This window comes from Aulostomus chinensis, chromosome 18 (assembly GCF_037954235.1).
Source record: "Aulostomus chinensis isolate RoL2024-O1b breed Wild chromosome 18, RoL_Achi_v1.0, whole genome shotgun sequence".
Taxonomy (NCBI): Eukaryota; Metazoa; Chordata; class Actinopteri; order Syngnathiformes; family Aulostomidae; genus Aulostomus; species Aulostomus chinensis.
Genome location: NC_141337.1, coordinates 13,936,298 through 13,952,365, shown reverse-complemented (window position 1 = coordinate 13,952,365; position 16,068 = coordinate 13,936,298). Strand labels below are relative to the sequence as shown.

Below are 16,068 nucleotides of genomic sequence, written 5' to 3'. Positions count from 1 at the left end.
TCGAAGCAGATGGCAGCCCTGAAGCGCCTGGGTCCGCTTGATATCTCTGCCTGGTAACAGGAAGTTTGAGGCACCGCATTTGCCTGCTCGCGGGGGAACCGTTGGATGTGATTTGATTAAGAGTGTGATCCTAGACCTGCCATACTCGTAGAGTGTGATGAGATGAATTTTGTTTTGATTTGGTGCTAAACAAATAAAACCAACCAGATTCGACAAAGTTACTTGTATTTTTCAGTGTGTACAAATTGTGACTATAAATGGGAAATTTAATGTGAGATTATTGGTGCATCCCTTTATATTGTTACCCCATCTACTTTTATATTCCTCGATTTTCACTGTGCACTTGTTGACAGGGACCATCATGTACAATGCAAACATGTTTCTTCATACTATTTATAGTTCTTAGTTGTCTCAATAACAATGCCAATGAGCCTTGAGCTTCTTAACTTAAAAGTTTTGAGTAAGTGAGACCCGGGTCTTTATTGTTCCTCATCCTTGCTGTCTGCATCCTCCAATGTTTTTTGTCTGAAGGCAGCAAAGCGTGACCTCTGACCTCAGCTTATGTTTATATAGAGATCTCATGGTCAGACATTTTTCAGTAAAAGACATCATCAGACATTTTTATTTGTACGTCCTTGGTCTCTAAGTTTTAGTTAGGTCAAAGTATATAACCATGACCCCTGGTGAGGTCATAGAGTTCATACTAACTCTTAACTGAGGGTCACTGGTTTCCAAAGCTGTGCAAACTGAAGTTGAACAAAGAAAATACAACTGGCAGCTATTTCAAAAATAGCTAGCTATTTCTTGTAAAAAAAAAAAAAAAGAAGAAGTTATTGTTCTTGATTCATTGAACATTGTTACAATTTAACAACATTTAGTGACTCAGCCCTAGAGTGTACAATACACACGAATAGGAATTTTTAGGCCAGCAGAATTTCAGGCACGTTTCCGCATTCCACAAGTTAGCAGGTACAGTGAAACACGACGTTTTAGTGGGATGGCTGTGCAACTTGCTCCCACAGTTGATGCAATTACGATGACGAGCATGATGGTAAATGTATTGTCAGGCGTGATTGTCACCATTGATATCTTTTCTCCTTCTCTTTAGAAGGGGCATAAAATATGATATAATATCAAACATCAATCTCATCAAATAGTTACACAAGCAGCGTTAAAACATTGTCTGCTCATCTCCGCTGATTTATTTCATGCGTCTTTAATTACATTGATAAAACAGAACGTTTCGGGGGAGATTGTTATTGGTGCGTAAACTCGTCCAGCCTTTATTTCCCTCCCTCGCTGCTTCGCTCATTTCTACGTCATTTTGTCGGGAAGACACGGACTTTTTTTTTCTTTTCAAGGTACAGACAAGCTACGTTCCACTTCCGGCTCGGTTTGCAAGTCCGACTTGTCAAACCACGCCCCTTACATGTCGTCATTGTCCGTTCCTGAGAAATGAACCGCTCAGCGACGCAGAAATTTTACCGCGCGAAAATCTGTCGAATTGAAGAAGTGTGGCGGGAGCAGTTGTCAAGCGGGGACCCAAGTGAAGAAGCAGCTTTGTTAGATATCGGTATCGTTGTTAGAAACGCACCAGCTACCATTGCCTTGTTGCACAGGGAGACCAGACCTACGCGTAGGTAAGACCGGGCTTGTGCTCTCCTGCGCTACCTTTGCTAGCTTACCGATTTAGCCGGTTACCAAAGCACGCAGCAGTCTCCAACCACAAACAACTTGTACTGAGGCCCCTTTATGCATTGTGTTTTTTAAATTATTATTATTAGCAAATGATTGTGAAGGGAAGGTCGTTGTAGAAGTTCTCCACGCACACACAATCGCCGAGAGCCGGACAGACTGTAGCTAGCAGTTGTGATGCTAACTTGGAGAGAAGTTAGGAGGCGTAGCTGTAGTCATGTTAGCTGCTAGCTAACCTACATTACCTAATAGCCTACAGGACTCATGGTCCTCAAAAGTCCCGTAGGCTAATGCTTTCTCGTAGTGTGGCACATCATGAAGTACACGTCGATATTTGTCATATTTTGAGGTTGTCTGGCTATGTTTGTAGCCGCTGTGTTTTCAAGGCATTTATATTAGTTCATTTCTAAAGTGCTGCTCTCAAAAGTCCTACAGCGTTAATATTTTTATACCATCAAGCGTTATTATTTAACTCAATATGTAACACATAAGTATACCCAAGCCTGCGCATTTTCTTCTATAAACAGTCAGACATAAATGTGCACGCAATTCAGTGCAATGTGAGGAGAAATGATCTTCAGATGATATCTTTCAGAACTGTTTTGTTGGTTGTGTTGCCTTGCTACTAAGATCGTTAAGGGTTAAGTGTCATGCTACTGTCCATGCTTGTTTTTTGGCCAAAAGCACTTGCTTTCATTTTCTTTCTCTCTAAACTTGTTTGTCCAGTAAGTCTTCTTTTTAATTTGCATGCAGGAATGGATTATAAAAGGCGCAACGGTGGCCTGTACATAGGTAGCGCATCCCTGGCCAAGCGCGGTAGGACGGCTGGTGAGTGGGAGGACAGTCCGTCACAATTTGAAGAAGAATTGTCCATGTTTGAAGATGCGGAGCTAGAGGCAGAGGAGATGGAGGGGCAGGCGGGACATGATGTAATTCCTGTTGGTAAGTTGTTAACAGAAAAGTAATAACTGAGAGAGGTTACCGAGTTGCTTATATACGTCACACGTCATAACAATTACAAAATGTTCTTGGCTAAAACGCATCATACACTATCTCCATGTTGAGACTGAGATCTTCTTCATAATGTCTCTGTCACATCCGGTCCTCCTAGTTTTCAAGCAAACAAGGCCAGTAACACACACATAATCAGAACTTATAAAATGTCTTGGTTCTTTATTTTACAGCTTTATATTTCTGATCAAGGTAAGAAATGTGTAGAGATAGTGAGAGTCAATTATGCTTTGAGTAAATAAAGCATCTTTAGCTTTGCGTTGTAATAATACAGCTGTGTTCTAGTCATAAGCAGCACCTGTGGAACTACTCTAACTTCTGTCTCACCTTCTTGTTTGTTAGGGGACCTCTTCTCAGCAGACCTCAACCCTCGCTGGCGCCGGCCTCACGCTCCTTCACTGGACTCGTCCACTGATAAGTTGGTTTTTCAGCAGATCGATCTGGACTACTATTTAGGTAATTTAAAAAGAGCCGTATGATCTTGCTCACCATTTAATCAGATTGGTTCGAACATGATTGATTCTCTTTCACCACTTATTGCAGTGCATATGCAGGACAGATGGACTTAGTTTTAGGACGGTTATAATAGAACTGAGATTGAAGCTGCACACTTTACTTCTTACAGTGCTGATATGATGGACAGAGCAGTTCTAGAGTCACATTAATGACCCAAGTAAGAAACAATTAGAACTTTGTTTTATATCTGAGATGAAAGACTTTTTACTCTTATTTTGGTCTCTGGGTGTGCTGATAGAAACAAGAGACACAGATTCATGCCACCTTTGTGTTCTGCAGGGGCGACTGTGGCTGGCATGCCTGGCCAGTCACAGGGAAAAGTTCCGATCATTCGGATGTTTGGGGTGACTGACAGCGGCAACAGCGTGTGCTGCCACGTCCACGGGTTTGCACCTTACTTCTATGTTCCTGCACCGAGCGGTGAGTACATGCCATTCTTTGGTCAGTACACAGAATATATGATGATAAATACGGTTTCTAGATACATCTGCACATTTCTGCAGGAAATGTGAAACGTCTCATTTCCTAAATGCCACATTTCTCTCGCTTTCCTCTTTGTGTGGGAAGGGTTCACTCCTGATTACCTGGGCGACTTTAAGAGGGAGTTGAACTCTGCGGTCTTGAAGGACATGCGTTCCAATAAGGACAACATCTCAGTCACGGTGTTGGCTGTGGACATCACTCGTAAAGCAAGTGAGTTCATGTGCTGTGTAAATGCTTTCTGTAAATCATTGTGAATCTGGGACACTCAGCCTTGATAGATAACACATCAATACACTAAAGTAACTCCAAGCCTGCCTTTATTTTTTTTGCCCCCCCCCAGATATGTATGGTTACCATGGGAAACAAACTGTAGATTTTCTGCGGATCACCATGGCGATGCCTCGTCTCATTGCTCCTGCAAAGCGGCTACTGGAGCTGGGGTTAAAGTTTGGACCGTTCCCTCTTCAGAGTTTCCAGGCCTTCGAGGCCAACATCGACTTTGAGATCAGGTGCGTTTGAATTGATTGCCTTTATAAAAACAGGATTTGATAAGTCAACATGAAGATGGAACTCCAGCAGATCAGAAAATGTTCAGAGATCAAGTCAGTTTCGCCTCACGCTGAAGGTTTTCTATGTTTGTTTATGATTGTAGACTTAACACACTGAAACATTTATTTTATGGCTGCTCTTTTGTGGAAGTTTTCCAAGTACAACCTGTGGTTTATGTAATCCATAGATTGTTTTTAGCTTTAACCTCTAAGTATGGATTTCCCGTGCTTTTAGGTTTATGGTTGACAGTGATGTGGTGGGATGTTGCTGGATTGAACTTCCCAAAGGCAAGTACCGAATTCGGGAAGAGAAGAGCACAGGGAGCACGGACTCTCAGTACCGCGGCAAGGTTGGTCTGGTTCCTGTCCCGCTTGTTGCAATCTGCCAGTGTTCTATAAGATTTCACAAGGCTTTTGTTCTCCCACTTCCTGTCGAACTACCCTGAAGATTAGATAGCTGCGATGCTACCATGCAGAGGTCAACAGCAGCTCGCTTTCTTTTCAGTCATGCTATCCTCGATGGTGTTCTTGAACTTTCTCCCCCCTTGTTTTTTGTATTTCAGGAGTCCTTGTGTCAGTATGAGGTGGATGTAGGATGGACAGATTTGATAAGTCACCCAGCAGAGGGAGACTGGCAGAGGATCGCACCACTCAGGGTCCTCAGCTTTGATATCGAGTGTGCAGGAAGAAAAGGTGGGCTTCATTCTGTTTTTTTTCTGTGATGTTTATTTCTTCACTGTGACCAAACCGTTACCTGGAACGCTTGACAAGAAACCAAAATCATCCATTATTTTTCTTTCTTTCTTTCCAGGAATCTTTCCAGAGCCAGACAAAGACCCTGTGATTCAGATCGCATCCATGGTGCAGCGACAGGGTGAGGCCGAGCCGTTCATCCGCACCGTCTTCACCCTCCAGTCCTGCGCCAGCATCGTGGGCTCTCAGATATTGTGCTTCACGCAGGAGAGGCAGCTACTACAGGTACACACGCCGGCTTGAGTCATAACCACACCGGCTTATGCAGTGTTTTAATCCTCCCTCTTTGTGGTGATTTATCTGGGCAGAGCTGGGCAGAGTTTCTGAGGACTGTGGACGCAGACATCATCACTGGATACAACATCCAAAACTTTGACTTTCCGTACTTGCTGAACAGGGCAGCTGCTTTAAAGGTTTGATGGCGCCACAGTCATCTACTTCTATGGAAATTTCTAAGCGTCATCTTAAGATTAGTGTCTTTGTTGTAGAAATACTTCAGATTCTTTCCTCATTCATCCATGTGCAGGTCAATCTGTTCCCCTACTTGGGCCGAGTACGAGGCATCAAGTCAGTCCTGCGAGACTTGAACTTCCAGAGCAAACAGATGGGCCGCAGAGAGAACAAGATCATTAACATGGAGGGTCGGGTTCAGTTTGATCTGCTGCAGGTCGGCCATTTCATAGTTGATGTACAATTAATAAACATAGCGTTGCGTTTATACAGAATCTTTTTAGGAAGAAACCTAAAATAATGTGACTGGTGTCCCACTGGTCAGGTTCTCCTCAGGGACTACAAACTACGCTCATACACACTGAACGCTGTGAGTTTCCACTTCCTGCAAGAACAGAAGGAGGATGTGCAGCACTCCATCATCACTGATTTGCAGGTAAAACACCAACAACTAACCTTCTTGCATCTGGAAGAAAGTTGGTTACTCATTGAAATAAATACATGAAGATGTTCATGTCCTTCAACAAAATGTTTTGACAAACAGGGGGCCCGATTTCAGTGAGCTGTGGCACCAGTGTTCAGCCTCAAGTTGATTTTCAACGGCTGGTAATCGGAGTGCCTCCTGGCACTCCCTTTAAAACCCAGTTAGTGCGAGGACTTGGCATGCTGCCAGTGGCACACATTTTGCACAAGGTGAACGGGCACAAGCACGTCTTATGTTTATGTACTGGAGCAGCAGGAATCCACTGAAGCCGTCTGAGGTGAACTGAGCTGGGAGGAGGAGGCAGCCAATGTTTCCACATTTTCAGGCATCGATGTTTCCCCTTTGCAATGCTGCGCATCTGCTCATCTGATTGATGAGCCCTTTAAATAGCACTTTACTAAAAGCACCAGTGACCAAAGACCAGCCTCTTCTTAGTCTGTGGCGGAAAGGCTTTCTGGTGTTCCTAAATATCAGTTCCCCATGGTTGCACTGGAAAAATGCCACATAAACCTACTCAAGCACCTGCTGGAGCTGGCGGAACACAGGTTCTTTGCTACACTTAGCATGAAAACGTCATTTACTCCAGCTTGAAACTGGCAATGATGCTCGCATGAGACTGAAAGCTAGCTCGTGCAATGCTAAAAGAAGGGCCCATCGTGTTGTCGCTGTTTTTCCCATCTATCTTTCCATTTTCCCTCCCTCTCAGAACGGCAATGAACAGACTCGCCGTCGTCTGGCCGTGTACTGCCTGAAAGATGCATACCTCCCGCTGCGCCTGCTGCAGAAGTTGATGTGCGTCATCAACTACATGGAGATGGCCAGAGTGACAGGTGTGCCTCTCTCCTACCTGCTCTCAAGAGGACAGCAAATCAAGGTCGTCTCTCAGCTGCTGCGACAGGTAAACACACAAGATGGTTACGGCATTTGTCCGTTTGTGTTGAAGGTAGAAACTAAGAGTGTGTGCTTGTGTCTTCAGGCTGCCAAACAGGACCTGGTCATGCCTGTTGTAAAGTCACAAGGAGGAGAAGATTATACCGGAGCGACGGTGATTGAGCCAGATAAAGGGTGTGTGTGTGTATGTCAGTGCCTTAAGTGTTACAGGATTCTCTTATAGCTCATCAGCTTCTTCTCTTACAGGTATTACAGTGTTCCCATCACCACCCTTGATTTCTCCTCCCTGTATCCGTCCATCATGATGGCGCACAACCTCTGTTACACCACGTTACTGCAGAGAGGCTCCGCAGAGAAACTGGGGTGTGTTTTTAAAAAAACCCAACATGTACAACAATGGTGGTTTCCTTCAGCTTGCTGCTGACATTATCCTGCGTTCCACTTCTTTTTTACAGTTTAGATGAAACAGTGCATTGCACAAAAAAATGTACTGCTTTAGCTACTTAATAATTCATTTTTTTCCTTATTTATGACTCATTAAACTCTGAAAACACTATAGGCATATTAATTACGATTGGGGGCGACTATCCAAACAGACTCATCCAGAATTTCTCAAGTTAAAAGTTGTTCCTGTAAGCTAAAAGGTTGAATGACTGTTGAAAGCATTCTGGAGCCATTATGTCTGGTAGTAAAATGGGGAACTAATACTTGAAGGTGTGTGTGTGTGTGTGTGTGTGTGTGTGTGTGTGTGTGTGTGTGTGTGTGTGTGTGTAGCCTGTCATCTGAGGACTTCATCAAGACGCCCACGGGTGATCAGTTTGTGAAGAGCTCTGTGAGGAAAGGACTTCTACCAGAGATCTTGGAGAACCTTCTGTCTGCCAGAAAGAGGTTTAACCCTTTTAAACTTAATGTAATACAAAGTATTTGTACAAAAAGTACAATAAATCCTTGCTTAAAACTATTTAGAACAATACTTTAGTGTAAAAGTTTTGGTCCCTGTCCTCAGGGCGAAGGCCGAGCTAAAGAAGGAAACGGATCCTTTCAAGAAGCAGGTGCTGGACGGTCGACAGCTGGCCCTCAAAATAAGCGCAAACTCTGTCTACGGCTTCACCGGGGCTCAGGTGGGCAAGCTGCCCTGTCTGGAGATCTCCCAGGTGAGTTCTTTTAAAACAGCCTCAGACTCCTTCTCAAGTATCTGTTAGCGTGACATCACGGCGCACCACAGCCATCTTTCATTCAGTCCCAGTCCAGATGTTCTTTCTTGACTCATCATCGCTCCTCCTTCGTAGAACAGAGATTAGCACGGAGGCGACAGAACAGGTGGAGGAAGAATCCACAGAATAAACACAAAGCTGCTAACTGCTCCCCTCAGCAAGAGGATCATTCATGTGCATTTTGAAGTATCACATTAGAAAAGCTTGGTTTTAATAACCAAGTCAAGTGAATGTAAAAAAAATATTCCACAGATCATTTAACTGAAAATCTTTTTTCATGTAGAGCGTCACCGGTTTCGGAAGACAGATGATTGAGCAAACCAAACAGCTGGTGGAGTCCAAGTACACCATTTCCAATGGTTACCAAGGTGATGCCAAGGTGAGGAGTAGTAAGACTAGTCCTGATGGTTTACAGTTGTTCCCCTACGTGTATATTCATCAAGTGTTGTTAACTTGACAGGTCATTTATGGGGACACAGACTCCGTCATGGTGAAGCTCGGCGTTGCCACGGTGAGGGAGGCCATGGACATCGGGAAGCAGGCTGCTGAGTGGGTCTCCTCCCATTTCGTACATCCGATCAAACTGGAGTTTGAGAAGGTACGAATCACAAGGAGCCATAAGATCAGACGGAGTGAGAAGCTGACATGCACATTACGGGGGGGGGGGGCAAGGCCCTGAGATGATTTTGTAGAAAATGGAAGAAGTAGCCTGCTCACGAACTCCAAGCCACAAAAACTTTATTAGACAACGTTTCGATCAACAGATATTCGTCAGGTCGAAACGTATCTTATGAAGCTTTTGTGGCTGGAGTTGGTTTGCAGGCCACATTTTCCCTGTCCTACATCCATTAGAAGAGGTTCCAGTAATTCAAGTGTGCTGTCGCGATTGTTCTGTTTGTCTTTTTATGGATAAACGGGCACTTGAGAGACCCGGGAACTTATTTTTGGTCCCAAAGTATTTGACATGGCAGAGCTGTTGACGCCATCTCCGTCCTGCAGGTGTACTACCCGTATCTGCTGATCAACAAGAAGCGCTACGCCGGCCTGTATTTCTCTTCCAGTGCAGACACACACGACAAGATGGACTGTAAAGGCATTGAAACTGTCCGCCGAGACAACTGCCCTCTGGTGGCGAATCTCATAAACACCTGCCTGCAGAGAATCCTGATTGACAGGTATGATATGAACAAAATGGGGCGTCCAGATTCTGAACCCACCCAGCTAGATGAATCTTAACAGTGAAGGTAATGAGGTTCTTGACGTGTTCGTAGGGATCCCCAGGGTGCTGTAGGTCATGCCAAAGAAGTAATCTCTGACCTGCTGTGTAACCGCATCGACATCAGCCAGCTGGTCATCACTAAGGAGCTCACGCGTACGGCGCAGGAGTACGCTGGCAAGCAGGCGCACGTGGAGCTGGCTGAGAGGTCTGATTGATGAGGGTGACGGGACCACTTGAGGGACTTGTTTTGAAACTAATTTCCAAAAAATTACAAATATGACCTTTTTACTGATAATGCATCACAGAATGAAGAAGAGAGACGCAGGCAGCGCCCCCAACCTGGGGGACAGAGTTCCATACGTCATTGTTAAAGCTGCGAAGGGAGCAGCAGCCTACATGAAGTCAGAGGTCAGTGGATGTTATTCCTCCCACGGGTTTATTCCATCGTTAAGAGATCCCGATGATGCGGTCGGTCTAAATTTATTTCTCCTGCTTTAGGACCCCATCTTTGTGCTGGAGAACAACATTCCCATCGACACACAATACTACCTGGAGCAGCAGCTGTCCAAGCCCCTGCTGAGGATATTTGAGCCCATCCTGGGGGACAGCAAGGCAGAGAGCGTCCTCCTCAGTAGGTTTGGCTTCAAATACTCTATTTTATCAAGTAATTATCAGTGTCTGTCAAGCAGAGACCTTACACTACCACGCCGCTAATGTTAGAACAGTCTAGCAGCACAGCTCACCTTAGGGCCCTTTCACTCCCACCTGCCTCCTCTGGTCCAGGCTTTAGACTTTTTATTTTGATCTGAGCTAAAATTACAGTAATGAGAACTCTTAGTTTTTTTTGTCTTGTTTTGTTTTTAAACTTGTAGTGCAAGTGTATAAAACAGCGTAAAAAGGTGAGTAAATGCTGTAGTTAGACAGTTCATTAAGCGCTGGTGTGGGTGTTTTTGCGAGAGGGAGCTGAGCAGGTTAGTAACATGACTTGCACTTAAATGGGGCAACAAATGTTGAAGCTCACGCTGACATATCAAAATCTGAATCTTTGTGGAGGACAAAATATGACGTATAAATACGATGTGTCGCACACGCAATGTGACCAAACACACGCCCGTGGAATAATGTTGGTGCTCTTGACCAAGTGACAGCGTGGAAGTAAACTGGACCAACTTAAACATGCTAATTCATCACAACTTCTCTCTTGAACCATTTTAGAAGTGTGAAACTGACCTAAGAAATGACGCCGCCCTCTGGTTTCCTCTCTGGCTTCACGCCTTGACTGTTCTGTCGGTTTCTCTGGTGTCTTTCAGAGGGCGACCACACCCGCTGTAAGACCGTGTTGACCTCCAAGGTTGGAGGCCTCATGGCGTTTGCTCAGAAGAGGAGCACCTGTATAGGCTGCAAAGCTTTGCTCAAGACAGACGGTGCGCGTCGTCGGCAATGATTTACCTGCTTTATGAGCTTGGTTTTGACTTTAATTCGCTGCAGTGAATCTTTTGTTTGAAGTGATGTTTGGTGTGTAACATCCAATGTGTCATTGCAGCGGCGGTCTGTGATTTCTGTAAGAAGAAGGAATCTGAACTGTACCAGAAAGAAGTAAGAAGATGAGAGTTCAGTCGTTTCTCCTCTTAAAGACTCTTTCTTACTGACTTCTTCCGGCTTTGATCGTTAACTTAAATTTGAACTGTTCAGTTAAGCAAAGTGAAGGCTTCATCAGTTTGTTCTGCTGTCTCTTTTTTTTCCCCCTACGAGAATGAGGAGTTTAAAATGACAGGTAATAAATGCAGGTTTTGAATTACAGATCTTCCACCTGAACACGCTGGAGGAGCGATTCTCTCGCCTGTGGACTCAGTGTCAGCGCTGTCAGGGTTCCCTCCACGAGGACGTGCTCTGCACCAGGTACATAGACGGCTGATGCCTACTGCAGAATGTCTGCATTCTATTGTTGGACGTCCGGTAACGCTGTCCCCTCCATGTCCCTCTTCAGCCGGGACTGTCCCATCTTCTACATGAGGAAGAAGGTCCAGAAAGATCTGGACGATCAGAGTAAGCTGGTGGCTCGGTTCGGATGGTGAGAGCCGATTGTGCCTCCATTACGACGATCTTGAAGTCTCGCTGTATTTTTGTTGTTTGTAAAAATGCATATATGTTACTATTTCTATGTTTTCTACGATGAATAAAAATGCATGAAGTATTGTCTTTTTGTAAAGTATAATCTAAAAGCTATTTATTCCAAAGACAAGTTGTCTTGAACATGCAAATCTCATGAGACCTGAAAGACCTGGAGGGGGATGTGCAACCATTTTTAAATTTGAAATTTATTTCTAATTTTTCAAGAGAGAGAACCTTTTGACTGACAGCAATTCTTAAATTGTGAAATAGTTTATGTACACACCATCTGCTGGGTTGGACACGCCCAAAAATGTAAGTGTACATGAATGAAATGGATGTGAGAAGAGAAACTTCATCTCCCTCAGTTGTCCGTCAAATATAAACCACGCATTATTGCATCCACTGATTTATCAGGCTGCAAAACAATTCCTGATCATCTCATGTTCACTCAACAAACTTAAAGACATAAGATGTCTGATTACCTTCGGTTAAATATCAGACCTGATCGAAACGTGCCTCACTGTGAACTGGCCGTACTTTGTTCCACATCTTCTGAGGACATTGCAACTTCAGATAAACGCAGGAAACCAGATGTAAGAGCCAAAGAAATTTACTTATTCATAACAGATGCACAAAGTGAGATTTTCAGGTGACCTCAACTGTCCAGAGAGGTGAGATTCTACCTCACGGTGGGACTAGACTGACCTCAGCGCAGCAGTTAATCCAGGAAGATGGAGGTTTTTTTTAAAAAGTAAATTGCGATGCTAAAAAAATAGAAACTTTACAATTAATTACATTTAGGGTGAGTGTAATAATCAAAGATACTGCCGTAAAAACGGGATTCATCGAGTGGATAGCAGGTGACGCTTGAGTCACAACAGTTTGGCGCTTGGACATAAAGAAACACGCTCCACACGGGGGGGGGGGGGCGGCAAAAAGGAAATATTTTATCTGGCCTCAGTTCTGGAAGAGATTCAAAAGCAAACAGACTTAAACCCTGTGGGGTTCAGAGCAAACGAACCTGACAGGTTCACCAAAAGGGTAAAGATCAATCTCTATTGTTCATAGCAGTTTAGGAATGACGGGTTTTTACATCAGTGTGTGTCAACGATGAGAAATTCAAGCTCTGTGAAAGAACTGCTTTTTGTGATTTCCACTTCAGTTTCAGGCTTGACTTATGGAAAGAAGCGTACGCCTGGTCTGAAGCATGTGTGATATACACGCGCTTCCTTATAAACACCAGTTGGAGAGTATAAACACGTCCAGCTCCAGATGTCAAGCCATCATTTAACAGTTCTTGTTATTCAAATAAAAAAACCCACCTCTATTCCTCATGTTAAAAAAAAAAGAATTCTTAAATTCTACAATACATCAGGAAATGGTTGAAATGTACCTTTGGACACTGCAACAAAATTTTGATACATTGCTGATGTGATTTTGATCCTTTTACAGTGTTCTCAGGAACAGAAGACAGTTAGATCTCCGCTAGCGGCCTCGTCAGCTTGGGAGAAAACTGCACCCTCATTAGCAGGACACCGTTTTCAACAAAACTCGAAGGAATTTACATTCGTCAGAGAAATACTTCCATCCTGAACGATGCTTCGAGGTTGAATGTGTCACCTGACGTGTGCAAAGTGCAGCACCGCGCCGCAGTGAGACATTAACCCAGAGAACAGTAAACAGACTAAAATCACAGGAGTTCTTCCACATAAGAACTAAAAAAAATAAAAAATTAAAAAAAAAAAAAGATGAAGAAAAACCCTTCACCACAGTCACACCTGAAGTTTTCACAATTACTGAAGAGAAATCATAACGGCAGCTTCTAGCTGGCTGGCCGTTTAAACAGTGGTATCAGTGCTAAATGTACTCAGAGGGCGAATCGTTTCAGTGGAATCTGACAGCAGGAAACCAGATCTGCTTCGCTGTGCTGGACGTCTCTGCAGTGAGGGAGAGGCGGTGGTGGTGGTGGTAGTGGTGGTGAGGTGACACAAGTGCTGTACAGGAGGCTTGTGTATGTTTGCTATAGTATCATGCAACGTCTCTGAATGTTCTTCTTGCTCTTCTTGTTGCTGCGGTTGGTCTCCTTATATCTTCTGATCTCCCGTACGAGTGAATAAAAGGCTTCCTCCACGCCCTGATGGACACCAACAGCAAAACACCCTCAATATTTCTAACATTTGCAACAAGAATGCACCGCCTTCACCGTCCTACACACCTACCTGTCTGGTTTTGGCAGAAGTCTCGACAAACGGCACGCCATAGCTCCGGGCCAACTCCTGCGCCTGCCTCGTTTCCACCGAGCGGGAACTCAAGTCACTCTTGTTCCCCACCAGAACCATGGGAACGCTGTCGCTGTCCTTCACCCTGTTGATCTGCTCTCTGAGGAAGACAGGCTGCACCTTAGAGGCCGAGGCGACATTTTATATACACAGTTTTTTTCACAGCTGTGCGTTAGTGTCAAAGACATGACAGCCTATTTGTCACGTATAGTGAGAGGAGTAATCATTGTTCTGTGTTCCCTACAAACAGGGCCAGTGCTGTCCTCTCTCCAGCTTTGGTGCTCGTACTCCGCAATGTCTTGTACCTGTAGAGGTGAACGTCCTCAAAGGACTTGGTGTTGTTGATGGCGAACACACACAGGAAGCCCTCTCCTGTCCTCATATATTGGTCCCTCATGGCGCTGTACTCTTCCTGACCTGCAGTGTCCAGGATGTCCAGCAGACACGTCTCTCCGTCAATCACCACCTGCTTTCTGTACGAGTCCTGAAGAACATGAAGCATCAGTGAGTCACAGAAATCTGACCCTTGATTACATCATATCCACTTCAAAGGTCACGGCATTGTCGGCTGAAATGTTATATAACAGACTTCTTCTGTCACATACATTCATACAATCGAGTCTGAAATGAGACCTTTAAACAAAGAGCTTTACTGACAGTTGGTGAGAGTGAAAACATCTCATATCAGTCTGAGAAATACAAACAGCTTACTGGAGAGCTGTTTAAATCCAGGATTAAGAGGTCTTCCAGATTATAAGAGTATTTGGTTGAATTTACTGATGGTGTTGATTTGAGACAACGGCTTGAATGAATCTGACAGGCACCTTTAGTTCCTCATCTGTTTTTAGGATAAATATTTTACATGATTTAATCATTTAAGATAACACCACCATAAATCTGTCACCTCAAAATGCACCCTATTAATATAAATCAGATCATGTAATAATTATGCTACATAATGAATACTACTCATATGCTTGATCCATTGTTCTAAACTATTTGAGAAGTTGGAGTTGAGTTATTTTTTTGGTGCATATTTGTACTGTTGCTGCTGTGTACTTTAGTTAGTTTTCTTACTCATAAACACACCCCACCAGCTCACATTAACACAGGACAATCAGGAGTAGACCATAAACCTCTTATATTCCAAACACAACCTAAAATTTTTAGGACGAGACAACATACCTCAAAAAGTACTTTTTAACCTCGAGTACTGGCACTAGTACAGTTACGTTATGTTCTGTGTCACAGGCAGGAGCTGCCCGATGCTTCAACTTTACTGATATCTCTGAGATATTCTCGTTTAACACATGAAACGTCACACGGTGTGTGTTGGTGTGTCACCTCGATGGTTGGATCATATTCGTCCACAAAGTGGTTCTGGATGAGCTGGATGGTGAGAGCGCTCTTCCCCACGCCTCCTGCCCCGACCACCACTAGCTTGTACTCGGTCATGCCTGAAACAGCAGGAGTAGACCGGGGTTTTATACAACGAGGATAAATTGGCTAATCTGAGTGTGGATCTACAGACTAGCAGGTGAACCCGATCAAATCTCGTCCACTTCCATCGACATGGTCAAGAGACTGACCCAGATTTAAGGTGACTACTGTCCATTGACGGCAGTATTCTAGAAGTTGCCTTTATTATAGTTACTAATTCAACTTAAATGGCGGTAAAAGTTCATATTGTGTGATAATTCTTACCTTTATGTCTGGTTTGGAACGCTCTGTGAAATAATAGCTGAGTTTACGAATGAATAAACGAGATTAGCTTGCTACATAACGTTAGCCTCGGACCATTTCCTTGATCGAAACACTTGTAGAACCATGACGAAATCTGCTCGCAAATCTTTTACCGGTTACACCTAAGCGTCAAAACAAAAAGTATATGTTTGCGGAGCTACTGATACTAGTCTAAGTAAATTTTTAAATTAATAAATCCCTAAATTCACGCGAGTTCTCATTCAACCTCCATTGTGGTTCGCTGCAAGAGGCGAAGTGTTATCGCGGTAATCCCTCATTCAACAACCAATGGAAGGGCGGCACACAGACAGACGTCAGAATGGCCCAATCACAGTAGAGATTTAATTTATAACCCCGCCTTTATGTAGGAAAACCGTGCTATCATTAAAAAAAAACATGACCGTAGTTGGGCGTGGTCTCTGGGGAAATTTCAACATTCTTTTGGAACTCAGAAATCTTTTCAGATAACTTTTATAATCTCGTTTTCATTGTAGTGTGAGTCTTTCTTGTCATGGACATCACGCAGTTATTGTCATAGTTACATGTTGAAGTCTATCGCCCAAACCACAACATCGTGTCATGTAGGCCTATTACAACAAGTAGCTTGATAGTATATAATATTTCTGTGACTGTTTTGTTCCCCTTCATTTACACACTGGTCGGTCAACAA

The 16,068-nt window shown here is 43.8% G+C and overlaps 2 protein-coding genes across 3 annotated transcripts; one reads left to right on the top strand and one right to left on the bottom strand.

The window, feature by feature from the left end:
* Window positions 1-1,425: 1,425 nt before the first annotated feature.
* pold1 (polymerase (DNA directed), delta 1, catalytic subunit) lies at window positions 1,426-11,462 on the top strand. Of its 2 annotated transcripts, XM_086184253.1 has the most exons (27): window positions 1,426-1,640; window positions 2,449-2,637; window positions 3,049-3,162; window positions 3,502-3,642; window positions 3,790-3,915; window positions 4,046-4,214; window positions 4,489-4,603; window positions 4,817-4,946; window positions 5,065-5,231; window positions 5,315-5,419; window positions 5,533-5,673; window positions 5,782-5,892; window positions 6,647-6,838; window positions 6,917-7,005; window positions 7,078-7,194; window positions 7,606-7,719; window positions 7,838-7,985; window positions 8,329-8,424; window positions 8,506-8,643; window positions 9,045-9,220; window positions 9,317-9,469; window positions 9,570-9,672; window positions 9,763-9,895; window positions 10,575-10,688; window positions 10,808-10,860; window positions 11,066-11,163; window positions 11,252-11,462. In XM_086184253.1, the coding sequence occupies exons 2-27, from the start codon at window positions 2,451-2,453 to the stop codon at window positions 11,337-11,339; spliced, it is 3,318 nt and encodes a 1,105-aa protein (XP_086040379.1). In that variant the 5' UTR covers window positions 1,426-1,640; window positions 2,449-2,450; the 3' UTR covers window positions 11,340-11,462. The 2 variants fall into 2 exon arrangements, with proteins under 2 accessions (XP_086040379.1, XP_086040380.1); XM_086184254.1 differs by lacking the exons at window positions 1,426-1,640; window positions 2,449-2,637 and adding an exon at window positions 3,332-3,379.
* A 1,245-nt stretch (window positions 11,463-12,707) lies between these two features.
* LOC147245282 (GTPase KRas) lies at window positions 12,708-15,661 on the bottom strand. Its single transcript, XM_086183973.1, has 5 exons — window positions 15,360-15,661; window positions 15,000-15,112; window positions 13,961-14,139; window positions 13,596-13,755; window positions 12,708-13,510 (listed from the first exon to the last, which is right to left on the bottom strand). The coding sequence occupies exons 2-5, from the start codon at window positions 15,108-15,110 to the stop codon at window positions 13,397-13,399; spliced, it is 564 nt and encodes a 187-aa protein (XP_086040099.1). The 5' UTR covers window positions 15,111-15,112; window positions 15,360-15,661; the 3' UTR covers window positions 12,708-13,396.
* Window positions 15,662-16,068: the final 407 nt, after the last annotated feature.